The sequence below is a fragment of the Chiloscyllium plagiosum genome, unplaced genomic scaffold, assembly GCF_037043375.1.
Source record: "Chiloscyllium plagiosum isolate Xiang-an unplaced genomic scaffold, Cpla_swu_hap1 HiC_scaffold_11, whole genome shotgun sequence".
In the NCBI taxonomy this organism is placed as follows: domain Eukaryota; kingdom Metazoa; phylum Chordata; class Chondrichthyes; order Orectolobiformes; family Hemiscylliidae; genus Chiloscyllium; species Chiloscyllium plagiosum.
This window is the reverse complement of record NW_028270149.1, coordinates 58,321,766-58,340,188: the sequence shown is the minus strand read 5'-3', so window position 1 is coordinate 58,340,188 and position 18,423 is coordinate 58,321,766. Positions and strand designations below refer to the sequence as shown.

General features: G+C 39.7%; 1 protein-coding gene and 1 long non-coding RNA gene across 9 annotated transcripts in view; one reads left to right on the top strand and one right to left on the bottom strand.

Moving 5' to 3' along the window:
• Positions 1 to 5,775: 5,775 nt before the first annotated feature.
• On the bottom strand, positions 5,776 to 12,294 carry LOC148148806 (uncharacterized). 2 transcript variants are annotated; one of them, XR_015758668.1, is made up of 2 exons: positions 12,012 to 12,294; positions 5,776 to 6,113 (listed from the first exon to the last, which is right to left on the bottom strand). It is a non-coding gene; the product is annotated as an uncharacterized LOC148148806 (long non-coding RNA). The 2 variants fall into 2 exon arrangements; XR_015758667.1 differs by having other exon boundaries at positions 12,021 to 12,294.
• Positions 12,295 to 12,454: 160 nt separating this feature from the next.
• Positions 12,455 to 18,423, top strand: part of LOC122557545 (mitochondrial fission factor-like) — a 40,194-nt gene continuing 34,225 nt past the window's right edge. For 4 of the 7 annotated variants that reach the window (XM_087992112.1, XM_087992111.1, XM_087992110.1 and 1 more), the window contains exons 1-3: positions 12,455 to 12,886; positions 13,679 to 13,771; positions 17,924 to 18,142. In XM_087992112.1, coding sequence (XP_087848238.1) covers positions 17,929 to 18,142 — 214 coding nt within the window. In that variant the 5' untranslated portion in view covers positions 12,455 to 12,886; positions 13,679 to 13,771; positions 17,924 to 17,928. Of the gene's footprint in view, positions 12,891 to 12,966; positions 13,047 to 13,678; positions 13,772 to 17,923; positions 18,143 to 18,423 lie in introns of all 7 variants that reach the window. The other 3 variants (XM_087992109.1, XM_087992107.1, XM_087992108.1) reach the window with 3 other exon arrangements.

Below are 18,423 nucleotides of genomic sequence, written 5' to 3'. Positions count from 1 at the left end.
CTGCCATTATTATGGACTTTGCAATATCTGTTAATGCCCTCTCATGACAATCTCAGCTGAATGCATCAAGACACCACTGTCAGCACTATTTACAGGGTTCATTATGGGAATTTTATGTGGAGTGCTTTGACTTTGTTTTACTGCAACTGAATTAGTGGAGTGGGCTGGAGTCAGAGCGAGTGTTGGACTTTTCCAAAGCGCTGTGGAGTTTGAAAGTCAGAAACCTGTTGAAGAAGGGATATGGGGTGCTGTTAGCCAAACATGGAGGTTGTTCACAGGGAGGAGGATGCTTCTAAATAAAAAGCAAGAACCTGGAAACCTCAGAAAGACTCTTCTATTTTCTCCTCCTCCAACCACATCTGAAGCTACAGAGCAAGCCAAGAATGGTCCAACAGTCGCCATGAGGATTGCTGTGACCCTCGGCTTCCTCACAAATAATTTCTGGCTGGAGTCAGTGACATTGCCAATATCTCAACGTTCACCACAAAGTAGACCCTTCTAAATTAGGGAAATCAAATGCAGACTGGGTGACCTGGAACATTTCCGCGAATCTACAAGCAGGACCCTGACTTTTTGTTGCTTGCCATTTCAGTACACTGTCTTGCTGTCACACTCATGTTTCTGTCCTAGGTCAGGCACAGTGTTCCAGCGAAGGCTAACTTAAGCTAAAGGAAGGGCTTGTCATTTTCTGATTAGGCATTTTAAATCCATCTGGACTCAATATAGAGTTCAGCAACTTCAGACTATGAACTCCGTCCTCCTCTTTTTGATTTTGTTTCTCTGTGTTTCTATCTTGATTTCATGTTCTGTTTCAGTCGGAGTTGACATTTATTCTGCGATTTAACATTTCCTTGAAACCAATCGTTTATAACCACTGCCACTACTATTACTACTTCTTCCATTGTACTTATGATGTCCAATTTCCCTCACCATCTCCTCTTTCCCTGGCCTTCCTTTATTGTTCCATTTGTATCTCCTCCCTTTTCAACAGCATGAAACCTATCATGTTTCCATCAGTCTTTCATTTCAAAAAGTCATATTGGACTCAACATTCATTTTTTTTTGTCTCCACAGATGCTGCCAATCCTGCTAAGTTTCTCAGTATTTGTTTTTTAATTTTAAATCATGTTAGACATGAACATGTCTGTCTAGTACATTGCTGTGCAATCATGATTCCCAAAAACCAGCATGATTCAAACTTTATCATTCAGAATCTTACTACACTAGATAGTAAAAGGGTATTTGGCTTGTTATGGAAGTGCTGCCTTTTTAAAAGTACTGTCCAATTACACCACATGATCTTCTGCATAACCCTGGATAATACATATCTAATTGTATTTTGAATGTTCTTTGGAATTTGATTCACCATTTTTCCAGGCAGACCACTCTAGATTTAAGCAATCTTCTACGTGAAATACATTTTTCTGATTTCATCTCTAATTATTTTGCTAATTATGTTTTGAAACTGACCTATTTGGTAAAGGAAACAGTTTTTCCCTACCTAGTTTGTGAAAATACCTTATAATTCATGTATCCTTAATCTGGTTCTTTTTCCAAGACCTTAACAGTTTTCCTATAACGTGTTGCCAGAATTGTGCACCAGTAGGTGCACAATTGGTGATATGTAAATATTTAGCATGAGTACCTTGTTAATATATTCAGTGGCAATAACTCCTTAGCCAGACATCCTTAGAAGGGTTGATTGAAATACTGTGGTTACAACTTCTGCTGTTCTGTGGCCTAGCTTTTCTTATCAACGTAGTTGCATGCTTCAGGATCAGATGCCTTGTTAACGTTGAATCATGTCACATAATTACATTACTTTTCTATATATACTTATCTTGTCCAAAATCTCTGCTTCTTATCCATTTCCGTATTAATAACTTCATCCTCTTTTTTAAAGGAAGATTTAAAGATTCTGTACCTCAACCACATTCTCTGTCTCTGTCTCTTGACTGGAATAGGTTCCAAAATTCCTTTAATTTATTCTAATACTTTTTTTCCTAAAAAGTGTTCTCTTTATTTGCTACTGATTCCTTTTCATGGTCTCTTTGGACTAGAAACATGCACTACTTGGGAATTCATAATAAACACTCAGAAATGTAATGCCGCTCCTTCTATTTCTTAACTGTAACCAAGTAGTGTTAGTCTTTAAACCTTCCTGTACATTATCTCTCAAGACATCTAATATTAATTTTTATCAATTCTGCTAACCACTACCCTCCCCAACAAAACAACTAATCTTCCTAATTACATATAACAGAAAATTTAATTCCCATCTTTTCATTGGGTCTACATTATAATGTATAGCTCATCAAGCTTGTTTGTAATATTCCTTACATGAATAATAATTTTTACTTTCTTAATCATTAATACTTGAGGTCATGCACTTGGGCAAGACCATGGAAAGTACCAGGATTCAGAAGGACCTTGGTGTGCATGTCCACTTGTCCCTTAAGGCAGTGGGACAGGTAGATAAAATGGTAAAGAAGACATATGGGATACCTGCTATTAATAGCTGAGGCATAAATTTAAGGGCAAGAAGGTTATGCTAATACACTGGTTAGGCCACAGCTAGAGTGTTGCTTACAGTTCTGGAGTTCACATTATAGGAGAGATGTGTTTGCACTGGAGAGGGTGCAGAGGAGAGTTGCCAGGATATTTGCAGGGCTGTAGAGTTTTAGTCACAAAGGGAGGTTGGATAGACTTGAGTGTTTTCCTTGGAGCAGAGTAGACTGAGGGGTGACGTGACTGAGATGTACAAAATTGAGGGACATAAACAGAGATGTTCCCTTGGTGGAGGAATTATTGTCCAAAATTAATATTTTGCATTTGTATTTACTGTGGAAAAGGATATGGAAGATATAGACTGTAGGGAAATAGATGGTGACATCTTGCAAAATTTCCAGATTACAGAGGAGGAAGTGCTGGATGTCTTGATAAATCCCCAGGACCTGATCAGGTGTACCCGAAAACTCTGTGGGAAGCTAGGGAAGTGATTGCTGAACCTCTTGCTGAGATATTTCTACCATCGATAGTCACAGGTGCGGTGCCGGAGGACTGGAAGTTGGCAAACGTGGTGCCACTGTTTAAGAAGGGTGGTAAAGACAAGCCAGGGAACTATAAACCGGTGAGCCTGACCTTGGTGGTGGGCAAGTTGTTGGAGGGAATCCTGAGGGACAGGATGTATATGTATTTGGAAAGGCAAGGACTGATTAGGGATAGTCAACATGGCTTTGTGCATGGGAAATCATGTCTCACATACTTGATTGAGTTTTTTGAAGAAGTAACAAAGAAGATTGATGAGGGCAGAGTGGTAGATGTGATCTAAATGTTCTTCAGTAAGGCAATAGACAATAGGTGCAGGAGTAGGCCATTCTGCCCTTCGAGCCTGCACCACCATTCAATATGATCATGGCTGATCATCCTTAATCAGTATCCTGTTCCTGCCTTATCTCCATAACCCTTGATTCCACTATCCTTGAGAGCTCTATCCAACTCTTTCTTAAATGAATCCAGAGACTGGGCCTCCACTGCCCTCTGGGGCAGAGCATTCCACACAGCCACCACTCTCTGGGTGAAGAAGTTTCTCCTCATCTCTGTCCTAAATGGTCTACCCTGTATTTTTAAGCTAACCAATGTCCTGTACAGCCGCAACATAACTTCCCAACTCCTGTACTCAATACTCTGACCAATAAAGGAAAGAATACCAAATGCCTTCTTCACTATCCTATCTACCTGTGACTCCACTTTCAAGGAGATATGAACCTGCACTCCAAGGTCTCTTTGTTCAGCAAGGTTCCCTTTAGCAAGGTTAGATCTCATGGAATACAGGGAGAACTAGCCATTTGGATACAGAACTGGCTCAAAACTAGAAGACAAGGTGGTGGTGGAGGGTTGTTCTTCAGACTGGAGGCCTGTGACCAGTAGAGTGCCACAAGGATTGGTGCTGGGTCCTCTTTTTGTCATTTACATAAATGATTTGGATATGAGCATAAGAGGTACAGTTAGTAAGTTTGCAGATGACATCAAAATTGGAGGTGTAGTGGACAGTGAAGCGGGTTACCTCAGATTACAACAGGATTTGGACCAGATGGGCCGAGAAGTGGCAGATGGAGTTTAATTCAGATAAATGTGAGGTGCTGCATTTTGGGAAAGCAAATATTAACAGGACTTAAACTTAATGGTAAGGTCCTAGGGAGTGTTGCTGAACAAAAAGACCTTGGAGTGCAGGTTCATATCTCCTTGAAAGTGGAGTCGCAGGTAGATAGGATAGTGAAGAAGGCATTTGGTATGCTTTCCTTTATTGGTCAGAGTATTGAGTACAGGAGTTGGGAAGTTATGTTGCGGCTGTACAGGACGTGGGTTAGGCCACTGTTGGAATATTGCATGCAATTCCGGTCTCCTTCCTATCGGAAAGATGTTGTGAAACTTGAAAGGGTTCAGAAAAGATTTACAAGGATGTTGCCAGGGTTGGAGGATTTGAACTACAGGGAGAGGCTGAACAGGCTGGGACTGCTTTCCCTGGAGCATCAGAGGCTGAGGGGTGACCTTATAGAGGTTTACAAAATTATGAGGGGCATGGATAGGATAAATAGTCAGTCTTTTCCCTGGTGTTGGGGAGTCCAGAACTAGAGGGTGTAGGTTTAGGGTGAGAGGGGAAAGATATAAAAGAGACCTAAGGGGCAACTTTTCCACACAGAGGGTGGTTACGTGTATGGAATGAACTGCCAGAGGATGTGGTGGAGGCTGGTACAATTGCAACATTTAAGAGGCATTTTGGTGGGTATATGAATCTGAAGGGTTTGGAGGGACATGGGCTGGGTGCTGGCAGGTGGGACTAGATTGGGTTGGGATATCTGGTCAGCATGGATGGGTTGTACCTAAGGGTTGAGGGATATGAGAGGAAAACTTCTTTCACCCAGAGGTTGGTGGGAATTTGGAAATCACTGACTTTAAGGGTGGTAGAGTCAGAAACCCATATGACATTTAAGCATTTAGATGTTCATATGCAATGCCAAGGCTACAGTCCAAGTGTTGGAAAATGGGATGATTATAATTAGGTGCTTGTTTTTGACTGATGCAGACTCGATGAGCCAAAGAGTCTTTTTCTGTGCTTCTTCCTACACTTTATTAATTCAGTTTTAATGTCTTGAAGCATAGTATAGAAGGTAGTGTTTGCACTGGTCAGTGATTTGATTCAATCCTTGGGCAACTGTCGATGTGGAGTTTGCACATTCTCCCTAAGTCTGCATAGATTTCCTCCGGGTGCTCCGGTTTCTTCTCTGTTCAAAGATATGCAGGTTAGGTGGATTGGCTATGCTAAGTTGCCCATAGTGTCCAACAATGTGTAGGTTAGGTGTATTAGCCAGGGGAAATGCAGAGTCACAGGAATAGTGTAGGGGGATGGTCTGGGTGGGATGTTCATCAGAGGCCCAGTGTGGTCTGAATGACCTGCTTCCATGCTGTAGGGATTCTAAGAGGCTTAAAATAAACTTGGTTTCAGGTCCTTAAATTTTGCTGCAGTATAACGGTGTAAGATTTCCATATGCACAATTGTGAAGAAGCATGTTTGCAATCGATAGTATAAAAATAGTTGACAAAAGGTCAAGTTTACATAACACAAGAATAAATGATACTGAGTAATTAAAAAGGTCTTGAAGTGCTGATGTTCAGTACATAAGCATATTATAACTGAAACAGCTTTTCATACTTCAGCTGCAGCAAAGTTTTGTATAATTCCTTCATTGAGTTCCAAATAAATGTTGAGTCCAATTGAGATTGTTGCCAAAATATTTAAATTCTCATGATATAGTTGAATATAAATAGTTGATCAATTTCAGTCAGAAAACATTTAGTTTTGATGCAACTATTATACATGTCACTATTATACATTGCACCTGAATGCAATACTTAATTGAGGATTAAAAGTCCAGGAGTCTTTCTTTCCAAATATAATTACGTAAAAACATCAAGCGCTATTTTGGAAAGCTTTATAAGAAAAACAATTGTTCATTTCAAGTCCAGTGTGAGATGGATCGATATCACCCATTTTGAGCGCAGACCACGGTATCTCTCTTCCAGGTTATCTTCTTTCATAGTGTTCTTTATTTCTGTTACAAAAAAATTAAAGCATAAAAACACTCAATCTGACTGTTCACTTAAGCTGGTCAGCATTATACCAATAACAGGATTAAATAAGCTAATTTTGATTTCTTTTGTAGGTTGTCTTGCACACCCTAATCAAAGATGCATCTTTTATTTTTGTTTCATGAATGATTTCTATTATCACATTAATTTGTTCTGATATTTCCCTCAGATTACTTTTCAGATGTGAAACTTTGTCCTCCGAGATGGTTTGGATACTTTTACATTGCATGTTCTTCATCATTTGTCAACACTGATATTGCTGCCATTTTTCTGAAGGATCTCGATTGCATGATTCAAACACAAAGACATCAAACCACGTAACAAGACATGAAATGAAATGGCATAAGCAAATTTATTTTGTAAGGCTGTCTATTCTTTTCTCAATCATTAATAGCAAGTGCATGGAGCACACTGATCATTACTTTAATCTGATAGTGGCACACCTTACATCAATGTAACTTTCTCAATGGATATCTCTTTCTGAGAAAATTAGTTGATGTGCTCTCTCATTATAGATCAGTACTGACTTGCAAACCAAGGTTAAAAAAAATAGCTACATGAAAAATGTCAGATAAAATTATCGACTTTGCACCATCCAAAAATAAACCTGCTTCAGACTGACTGTAAACTTACTGCTGCAAACCTTTCACATTGATATTGCAAAGAACAATAATCTATTTTTGAGGTGCCTTAGTTGGATGTAACAACAGCTCTCATAGTCATACAGTACAGAAACCCGACTCCTGGGTCAAACTTGTCTGTGCCGAACAGATATCCCAAAATGACCTAGTCCCATTTGGCTCATATCCTTTGAAGTTTCCTATTCATGTACCCATCCAGATGGCTTTTATATGTTGTAATTGTACCTGCCTCCACCACTTCCTCGAGAGACAAAGAAAAACTACAGATGCTGGAATCCAAAGTAGACAGGCAGGAGGTTTGAAGAATACAGCAAGCCAGGCAGCATCAGGAGATGCAGAAGTCGACATTTTGGGTGTAGGGGGACCTGCAGATAAAGAGGATGGCAGGAGCAGTGTGGTGAAGTAGGGATAGTTGAAGATAATGTACAGGGTACGACCTGGTAGGTCAATGGGAGGAATAAATTTGGTAGATGGCTGGGAGTGGAAGGTAGGGGGAGGGGCTGGGAAGGGATTTTATATGAAATCTGAGAACTCAATGTTGAGTTCTCCAGGATGTAGGCTGCAGGCGGAAGATGAAGTGTTGTTCCTCCAATTTGCGGTTTGGTTCGTTGTGGCAATGGAGGCGGCCAAGGATGGTCATGTCGGAAAGGGAGTAGGAAGGGCAATTTAAAATGGGTGGTGACTAGGAGGTCCAGTTGGCACCTGCTGGCCTGGCTGAGATCCTTGGAGAACCGTTTCCTAAGTTCACCTGCCTCTCCTCCAACCTACTTTACTGCATCCGATGCTCCTGATGTGATCTCTACGTCGGGGAGACCAAATGTAAACTTAGGGAATGGTTCATAAACATGGTCACATGGGTCAAGTGTAGATTTCTGTAATGTAATAATTTCTCAATTGGACATTTTGAAGTTATTATTCAATCAAATTAAATACAGTAGTTGAAATACAAAATCATAGAATCCTAAACATTTTTGTATGTATTTCAAACATTTATTACTGTTATACAACTCTGCACCCTGCCCAACAGCTCAGCTAGCTCATAGGTCTAATTTCTGGGGCAAAATCTTTCCTGCATTGAGAAATCTTGCCTCGTAGAGTTAGAAACTACCGTTTATACTTTAGGAGATGTGGGAGGAAAAGCAACCATGAATTCGTCAGGGTTATTGGCAGGCAACAATGAGGGGCTACAGTGCATGTTAGATAAATCAAGAGGAGGGGTGGCTACAGAAGGAAATGGGAACCTTTGTTTAACATCAGGGACCATGAAACGAGACATCCCCTTTCAGTGGCTGACCGATTACGGGGACAAATCAGGCTCTTAAATAGTCATTAATTGCCTACTTGGCCTTCATAGGCCAAAATGCCCACCCAACATCATCTTAGCCAATTTAAAAATTTTGCAGAAGTAGATATTTTACCAATGACTTGACACCATATTTTATGGGTCCACCTGCTCCCTTACCAGCGAATAACCCATAAGTTCTAGTCCATTCTACAGAAAATAGAGAACTATACAGCTGAAAAATCGTCATTCTTCGCATACCATAATGATAATCTAATTTGTCAAACATTACCTTTTCTGATCATAGTTTGATAAGGTCTTTTGATTTTTGGCAGCTGCAAATTGGACAGGCTGAAAAATCTGCATTTGCTTAGAAATCAAAAAATATTTACCAGATGTTTCTCTATTAACTCTTATTTTCATGAGGTTGGAGAATTGGCATGCTTTTTCTCAAATACCAGTTGCTGTCATGGTTTGTTAAAAATGCAAAGGTTCTTGTATTACAAATCTACATCTAAATTGTCAGGTGGGATCATCTTGATTACTGTATTTACAGTAGAGGTGTCAAGTACCTTAAATGGGTAAGTGTAAACCACAGCTGCCCACAAAATGTCTGTTTGGTTTATAAATATATTATGTATATAGATCCATGAAAAATATATTTTTAACTTTATATGAAAATGCATGCTTTTTATTTGAGTTTGGTCAGATAAATATTGAGGCTGATCTGCATCTGTCGACATATTATGCCTAAACAACTGAAAGATATATTAGGAAATTAATTCTACCACAATTTTTAATTTAAATTTTATAAATGTTGCAGTGATCGATCATCAGCTTAGAGATTCACAATGTATAACTATGCCTGTTGAAAACAATGCTAAGAATTTATTTCATCATTATTATTATGTCCCTGGTAAATGCTTCTATTATTGTTCCTTAATTCTACAGTGGCCAATCAATATAGACTGAGAACTCAAAGTAATTTATGGTGAAAGCCATGAATTTGTCTGTTAAAACTAGCAAACTGAATGAAATGTACACAATTGAATTATGTTTCATTAGCCTGTTGCTATTGTAAATTTCCTATTGGCGTTGTGGCTTCTTTCTTTCACTGCACACATGTAACTTTTTGTATGATAGTGCATAATTTCAGTTTCATAAGAGACCTTTATAATTTTATAAAGGAAATGCAAATGTTGTGTGAAGTATATCTGTGAGCCTGTCTCAGTGAGACCTTAAGTTTTTTTTTGTGCCTTACCTTATACCCAACAAAAAGACACAAAATGCGTACTTTTGCTTCTTAAGTGGTTAGTCTCAGTATCTGAAAATATGGTGCTTTAATGTTTTTTGATATAGCTGTGCTGCAACATATGTGTAAGATTTTATTTATAACAGCTCTTCTAATGTTTCATTTTATATACAGTATTTAATGCAATATAAATACAAATAAACATTAATATAAAATTAATACTGTCTAATTCTGTCATAATGATCACACCAGTTCAACACAGGTCCTTTTTTTTTTTAAACCTGTATCTCTGGCAGTGGCATAGAAACTGTATATTTTATACAACTGTGTGTTTTTAAACCCCCAGAATCCTAAACAAAAACTCACTATGTTCTAGAGAATGATTATTCTCACTACAAATATTATAATCTCGCTTGGCAGCTTTTCACAAACTTGTTATCTGACAATGAGCTATGAACATTTCTTACGGCATCACTGATGGACAAGGTTGAGTGACATGTAACTGAAACTTGAAAGATAGCAATATCAAAAATTGCATGTACATTTGCAAAATGCGAAAAAGTAAGAGTGATGCTATATATTTTGTCTGTCTCCTCCTTCCATCCCCTGCCGACCTCTTTCCCAAACCAAAACAAATCAGGCTAGAAAAAAAAAAGATTGTGGACTACCTAATATAATTTCTCATGTTTATTGCTCAAATCAAATAATAGTTACCTTTGAAAAAAAATGGATATGTATTTGAAATGAAAATGAGTTGGATTTTGCTGTCAGCAGCGAAGCACTAGTATTGACCACTGATCTCAAATAATATCTGCAAAGATCTAGAGTCTTTTTGTGCCACTGATTTTTGGGCGACACGGTGGCACAGTGGTTAGCACTGTTGCTTCACAGCGCCAGAGACCTGGGTTCAATTCCCGCCTCAGGCGACTGACTGTGTGGAGTTTGCACATTCTCCCCGTGTCTGCGTGGGTTTCCTCCCACAGTCCAAAGATGTGCAGGTCAGGTGAATTGGCCACGCTAAATTGCCCGTAGTGTTAGATAAGGGGTAAATGTAGGGTATGGCTGGGTTGCACTTCGGCGGGTTGATGTGGACTTGTTGGGCCGAAGGGCCTGTTTCCACACTGTAATGTAATGTAATCTAATTTTCTGGTGGCAGTTTAAATCTGTTGCTAAGTCAAGGGTTCTCCAGTTGTCAGCACCAATGATATAAGCAAGCAGGGTAAGCAGCCATTTACTTTTAGGTATTCTTACAGACTGCAAACCTGAAAGTTAAATGCACTGTATTCCTTCAATTTAAAGTAGCAGAAGACAAAATTAAGGTATTTTAAATACTGTGACAGTAATTATGCATTTAGTATCCCATTTTAAAAGTTATAAATTGGGTAGCATGGTGGCTCAGTGGTTAGCACTGCTGCCTCACAGCACCAGGGTCTCGGGTTCAATTCCATCCTCGTGCACATGCTCCCCGTGTCTGCGTGGGTTTGCTCCGGTTTCCTCCCACAGTCCAAAGATGTGCAGGCCAGGTGAATTGGCCATGTTAAATTGCCCATAGTGTTAGGTGCATTAGTCAGAGGGGATGGGTTGCTCTTCTGAGGGTCGGTGTGGACTTGTTGGGCCGAAGGGCCTGTTTCCATACTGTAGGGAATCTAATCTAATAACTTGAGGGTTATTATAGCGAGCCCAAAAACAAAAAAAATTTGTCTATTCCACAAATGTGTAGGGATTGTTTAATTAGATGAGCACTTGAAATGTCATAACATTCAGGGCTATGTGCAGAGTGTGGGAAAGTGGGGCTAGTGTCGATTGTAGTGAATTTTTGGTGGTACAGATTCTATAGGCTTAAGGGCCTTTTCTGTATGGTATGATTTTCTTCTATGACTATAACATGAATCATACACCACTTTTAAACGAGTCTTTCATTCAACAAGTGATTGGCAGCTCCAGAGTAATTGTAAGCAGTGATAATTGACTTGGTATTAATGGAATATGGGAGGTGTAAATGCAAGACGGGTCAGTGGGTATGTATTCTTCATACCTGCAACCCAATGTTTGAAAGAATTGAAACTAAAACACAAATATAATCACTATAAAATCATTAGGGGCATGGATAGGGTGAATAGCCAAGTTCTTTTCCCCAGGGTACGAGAATCCAAAACCATAATGCTTGGGTTTCGTGTTACAGGGAAAAGATATAAAAGAGACCTAAGGGGCAACTTTTTCACACAGACATTGGTGGTGTGTGTAGGGAATGAGGTACCAGAGGAAGTGGTGGAGGTGGGTACAATTACAACATTTAAAAAGCATCTGGATGTGTATATGGTGTGGATATGGGCCAAATACTGGCAAATGGGACTAGATCAATTTAGGACATTGCTCCTACTCATCTATGCTGACTCAAAGGGTTTGTTTCCATGCTGGACATCTCTATGGCAGCCAATCTGGCAGCATCAAGCAAAGTTAACGTTTTGGATCCAAAAATCTTTCTTCAGAACTATGTCACGAATTTGTTTAGCGCTTAGAAGGATAGGGTCGACAGGCAGATGTAAAGTCGAGAAGACACCTTCAAATGTAGTAGTTCAAATACATTTGCATAATTATGGACATCCACAAATCTCGAATTTCCTAAGTAGTATCCAACCTCTGCATTAATATGTCCCGATAAGACAGCATATGCTCTCTCACGCACATTTCTCACCGCTTGATTTTTAACCAGAGGGAAAGGCTTCAACGGGTCTCCGACTTAAATAATATGCTCCTAGCTGTTACCCATCTTTTGCAATTTCTCAGAGTGTCACCGCTATCTGGAGTTTGGTTTTCATTTCACAATCGGCTGAGAGGAGGTCACCGTCCTCTTTTAGTGATGGTGAGACCCCGACCATCTTCGAGCTTCCTTCCTCTGTCAAAAGACTGACAAACCGCTCGGGAACACACGTTCAAAACGCAACCGACACTCTCACGTGGCCGAGTGATGTCGCGTGACCGGACACCCACGCGGGCGGAGTCTCTAATGCCACGTGGGGACGCAGACCCAATAGGATCGTCGCAAGTGGGCGTAGGGTGTGTGACGTCAGCCACCAGGAATAGGGCTGATGAAATGATGTTTGTGAGACTGTCAAACTGAGTCACGTGTGTGCCCTGGGATGGTTGTCAATGATTCCTGACTCCACACCATGTTATGATACTGCTCACTTCTAAGGCTCTATTACTGAGGCTGGGGCTTTGGTTAATCACTGGTGTATCTCAGGTATTCAATCCATTGGGTGTCAAGCAATTGTCAAATTGCAACTGTCATTGCGATTCAGACAGTAACAGGTGCTACATCCATTTGAGAGAGGTTGCAGTTTCGCCAGTAGGACCTGAGAAACCTCGAACTTTGTAGCGTGGTTGGGCCAGGAGTTTCTTCAGTTACGTCAATCAGTTCAGAAATTAAACCCGACAGCATGGATTCTGCACTAACAAACGGTACTGCCGTTCCCAAAAGAGACTGGTCGGCACATGCCTAAAGTTGTAGTTATCGCTGCTGCTGTTCTCGGGGGAGTGAGATTGTCTTCCAAGAGGCTGGTGGGTGAGGATGATTGTCTTTGCACTATCCATTCCAGACCTGATTTTGTAGTTAGATTGTGTCTTCGTCACGTTCACAGTGGTCCAAGTGGAAAGTCTTGGCAGTAATGTGAAGGCCACAGTGTCCTTGTGGCCTGAGAGATCAGGGTGTAGATTGCAGGTTGGTCCACACTATATATTACTTTTATGGTACTTTTTCATGTCCTGAAACTGAGATATTGGACTCTGTGGAATCTCTGGCTTTGTCTCAGAAATTCTCCTAACATTTTTCTTCTAAAACTTTAACTGAGAAAAATGTGCATATTAACACTCGGCAGTACAAGAGACGTACAGCATGGAAACAGACCCTTTAGTCCAACTCGTCCATGCCAACCAGATATCCCAACCTAATCTCATCCCACTTGCCAGCACCCGGCCCATATTTCTCCAAACCCCTCCTATTCATATACCTATCCAGATGCCTTTTAAATGTTGCAATTGTACCACTTCATCTGGCAGCTCATTCCAAACACATGCCACCATCTGTGTGAAGAAGTTGCCCCTTAGGTATAGGGTGAGAGGGCAAAGATGTAAAAGAGACCTATGTCCTCTAGTTCTGGACTTCCCCCACCCCAGGGAAAAGGCTATTTATCTAAACCATGCCCCTCATGATTTTATAAACCTTTGTAAGATCACTTCTCAGCCTCTACCCCAGGGAAAACAGACCCAGCCTATTCAACTTCTCCCTATCACTCAAATCCTCCAACCCTGGCAACGTCCTTGTAAATCTCATTTTTTTTCATTTTCTTGCAGTTTTACTTTCGGTTACAAAGGAGAGCCTCATGAAATTATTCCCCATCAAAACTACTTGAAGATAACATCCATTAAAGGAAAGAGTGGTGAGAGGTACTGAGATAGTAATATTGAAGATCTACTTGAAGAAAATGTGTGAAAATTGATTCCAGAGCCTACCTTGCATGTACTGTACCACACACAAGGTCCATGATTTGTTTTCCTTTGAATCAAATAACTACTTGTAGTGAAAGTTGGTAGAAAAGCTAGGCTGAATTCAGCACTTTGTGTGGTCAGTGCCTGGAACTGGTGGTAAAAGTGGTCTAAGTTGGAGACTTGCTCAGCAAAATTGTCCCACTTTCCCAATAAGATAAATCACAACTGACACTGAACGGTATACCTATGAATTGCCAGGAATTCCATTCTTAGGTGATCTTGTTAAAGTACAGATTTGAGACGACCCAGGGAATCCCTTGTTGACTCAACCTGTAAGCCTCTCTTTGTTTGTCCCGGAGGTCGTTCTTGGTGATAGTCTCGAATAATAACTCTTCCAGACAGTTTAATTAATTTCAGTCATCCCCTTTATTTACCAATAGCATCACTGTTACAACATGATGCTGATACCTATAAGCTAAACTAACTAGGTTCTAATAACACAGGAGAGTAGGACACCAGCTCTTCAAGAGCCTCAGCAGGCTACTCTGATGTACTGATACAGAGTTGCTTCCTTCATGCAAAAAGTTTATAAAAACATTGTGTGTTCTTAATTAGATAAGTGAAAGACAATAATTTGTAAGGAAGAGAAGTTAATTGACAGATCTGTGTACACTTGACTAATCACTCCTCGCGCCCTAATCCGTTCATCAGGTGGGAAAAACAAATCCAGCCAAGTTAGGCACTTGCTGGTGAGATAAGCTCCTATCGTAAAGAAGTACCAGTCTGAGCTAATTGAAGAGTTCACAAGGTATCCTTGCACAACTCGCATGTCAGATACAATTGTTTTACAAAATGGCTTCTCAGCAAGGAGGACAAACTTTTGACCATAAAATGGCTTCCAGACATATTGTGCCAGAATCTCTTCAATATTAGATTTAGAATAATTTTTCAGTTAGGAGCAGACTCCTGCTTTTTAAGCACTGAATCATTCGTACCTGAGGCTGAGATGTTATCGTAAGGTTGCATTTAAGCTGGTTCATTAGTCTTTGAATTAAATATGCTTTCTTTTCAGAGTTGTGATTCAATTTCAAATAAGATATAAGATCTGATTAGTTAGAGTTGACAGTGGGGCAGTCTATAAGGTCTGTAGAGTGGACTGCAAGAACAGCAAGTAAGTTAAGGCTTCATCAGTATTACCTTTTACAGAGTTTGTATTTCATAACCGGTAATGGCTCATAAAGTCTCAAAAATGCAATTAAGTTCAATCCATAGCAGGTAAGCACAAAGAGTTAATTTTCTACTGGTTTTGGCAGTCCCAGCACTAAAATGGTCTGTCTCTCTGTCTGTCTGTGTCTCTCTCTCTCTCTCTCTCTCTCTTGTCCTTTTGAGCTCTCAAGTCAGGGACTTTTAACAGCAAAGATGTTTTTCCCTCTGTGTCTGCCTAACTTGCAAGAGGTAATAAGAATCCATTATAATTGATAGGACCTGACCATCAATTACAAGGCTTTTGATAGTACCAAGTTTTGTTTTGAGGTCAGAATCAAACACTGTCATTAATTTCACAAAGGGATAGCTGTGAATGTTATCACTTGGTATCCTGTTTACACAGATTCATTGATGTTAAGGCAAATGTTCTTAGTTGCCTTAGAGCACCCTGTTATCACTTGGTTAGAACAGATGCTTTTATCTTCTGCATAACTTGGGTTCCCCCTTTTTCTGAGCCTCCCTACCTATTTTCTAGTGTGCAGCAAATATATTCTATAATTCTATAGTCTAAATGTCTAGAGACAAGTTTTAAGGCTATAGACTTTCTCATACTAATCGAACCTAAAACTAGCTGCCTCAGACTGAGACTTGTATATTTTCAAGAGAAGATCAATATAGTTCTTAGGGCTTAAAGGGATTAAAGGGTGAGGGGTGAAAGGAGGACAGGATGATCAGCTATGATCATGTCGAGTAGTGGAGCGAGGCTCAAAGGACCAAGTGGCCTACTCCTTTTCCTGTTTTCTATGTTTCTATTTTCAGTGCTTTCTATTGCAAATACAATCAGGCCAAGAAATGTTAATATACTGATGCTTCTCCTGCAATCAAAATATACATCCAAATTCAGAATGACTTATCAACATAAATGCATTCACTTTTAAAGAAAATTATTAATCTAAAATTATCACATGAAAGGATGGGGAATAAGATGTCAATGGCCTATTTCTAGTTTTATTCAAAGCAGTGTAACAAAACTCTCTCAACCAACTGAATCGACTAGAGACCTGCTGTCAGCCTTCTTGAAATATTTCCCATTGAATTGCTGCAGGCATGAGTCTCAGAATGACCATTCACCTCTCTTCTGTACACCCATGAAGGATTTTTTCCCATTTAGGCCCACCCTTTCCCACTTCAGGATACTTTAAAATCGCAAATGAATCTGCATCCTACAAATCTGTTTCGTTTGTGTCCAACCTTATATGCCTTTGAAGTTATGGGCTTGGCTTAATTTATTGTGGCTACAGCAGGTGATAACATATCTGAAAGTTAGTACACATTAGAACATTTCGCATTATGCATCCTTCATGATTGCCAGTGTAGCTTGCTCTTAATAAAACCAATAATCCATAAGTGAAAAAATATTCCTGATAGGAATATTTACATTAGAGTAATTTTGCTTTGCGTGACTTTATAGTTAAGAACATAAATTTGGTCTGAATCTAGAGTCAAAACCAACCAGTCACAGAACTCGAGAGAGAGAGATGTTAGAAGAGCTTAATCATTTTAAATAATACAAGATTAAATAAGCAGCTCTAGGACTTCTGTATATGAAAGAACATACCCCCAGAATTGTGCCGAAGCTTCATAGATGTCATCAATTATGGAATGAAATCAGGTGATTTTAAGAAAATTTTACAGCAACGTGCTCGAAGAATTACTGGTCATTGAAATAAAAATATGATGCTCTATCACATTTTTGTTATTAGAGTTTGCTAGCATGTTAACTAAATCCTTTACAATAAAACATTCTCAGAAGATGAAACAAAATCTGGTGGCAAAGAAATAGCACTGACTTTTCCTACATTTTGACTTTTTAAATTAGAATAGAATATTCTTTATTGTCACGTGTACTCCTGTACAGAAGTGCAGGAGTACATTGAAAAGTTTTACATTGACTGCCTTTAATGGTGCGATCTTAGGAACAAGTACCTAGGTACAAGTCTTGGATACAAAAGAGGAAAGGTAGTAATATGACCTACTATGTCTTAAAAAAAAAGGTCAAAATAAGACAGTTATAACATCGTTAAAGGATTGACATTACAGACTGATAAAGAATTTCAAATAACAGCAACTCAGCACATGGTCTGATCGCCTGCGCCAGACCCCAGTCCAACAACTGTCCCGCTCCACTCCAAGTCTCCAGTCTACTCCACAATGGCACTCAGCTGCACTAAGGTAAGTTGGCTGCTCTGGGACTCGTTCACCCTCCGGTTGCTCTGGGACTCGCTTTCCCGTGTGCTGCCTCAGGATTGCTAAAAAGAGAGGGAAAAAAATGTCGAAAGAAAAAGAACGACTGGGGCAGCAGAGCTCCGTGTGGAGTGTCTTATTCTGGTTCAGTCTTGCAGGAAGTAAAAAAATTGATGATCCCCAAAGACTGAGTTTGAAAATTTAAATACTTACTTAAAGACTTGTATTTCCCGCCTCAGGCGATTGACTGTGTGGAGTTTGCACGTTCTCCCCGTGTCTGTGTGGGTTTCCTCCGGGTGCTCCGGTTTCCTCCCACAGTCCAAAGATGTGCAGGCCAGGTGAATTGGCCATGCTAAATTGCCCATAGAGTTAGGTAAGGGGTAAATGTAGGGGTATGGGTGGGTTGCGCTTCGGCGGGTCGGTGTGGACTTGTTGGGCCGAAGGACCTGTTTCCACACTGTAAGTAATCTAATCTAATCTAATCTAATCTAAACCGGTGGTTTAGCTTACACAGGAATAGAAACTGACAAGGTTGCCCCAATTTACTTTTGGTGGCCTCTTCATTTCAAATGTTACTTATTTAACCTGATGAGGATTTATAATAATTATTTTTCAAATGAAATAAAGAATGATAAATAAAGTTTTACTTTGATCCTTTAGCTGCCATGACAGAGCCAGTATTTGCAGCACCCTCTGATTTGATAGATTCTGGTCCAGCTCCATGTGACCTAAGTTTCATGGAAGTTATTGGTCAGAAAATGAGAATTCCTAATAGACTGAAAGTCACTGAGGAGCAAGAGGAGGAGGAGGAGGAGAAAGCAGAAGATATTCACCTATCAACACTGCGGATGCAGATTCCCGAAAGAATATCGATGGGAGGTAAATTGTGTTAACATCAATAAATTACAAACAAGTTTGCATTCTATGTTCATATCCATATATTGATCAAGGTCATTACATCATTGAAAGAATTTTATGTATTGTAATGGGAAATGATTACATAGAATGGACAGGCCAAGCAAATCAGGTTTATGCCGCACACTTGCTGCCATTTATCCTTTTTAATCTATTAACATAACCTTTTCCTTTTATCCTCGTGTATTTATCAAGTTTCCTGGTTTAAAAAAACTACATGTATGATATGAGCCTCAACTACTACT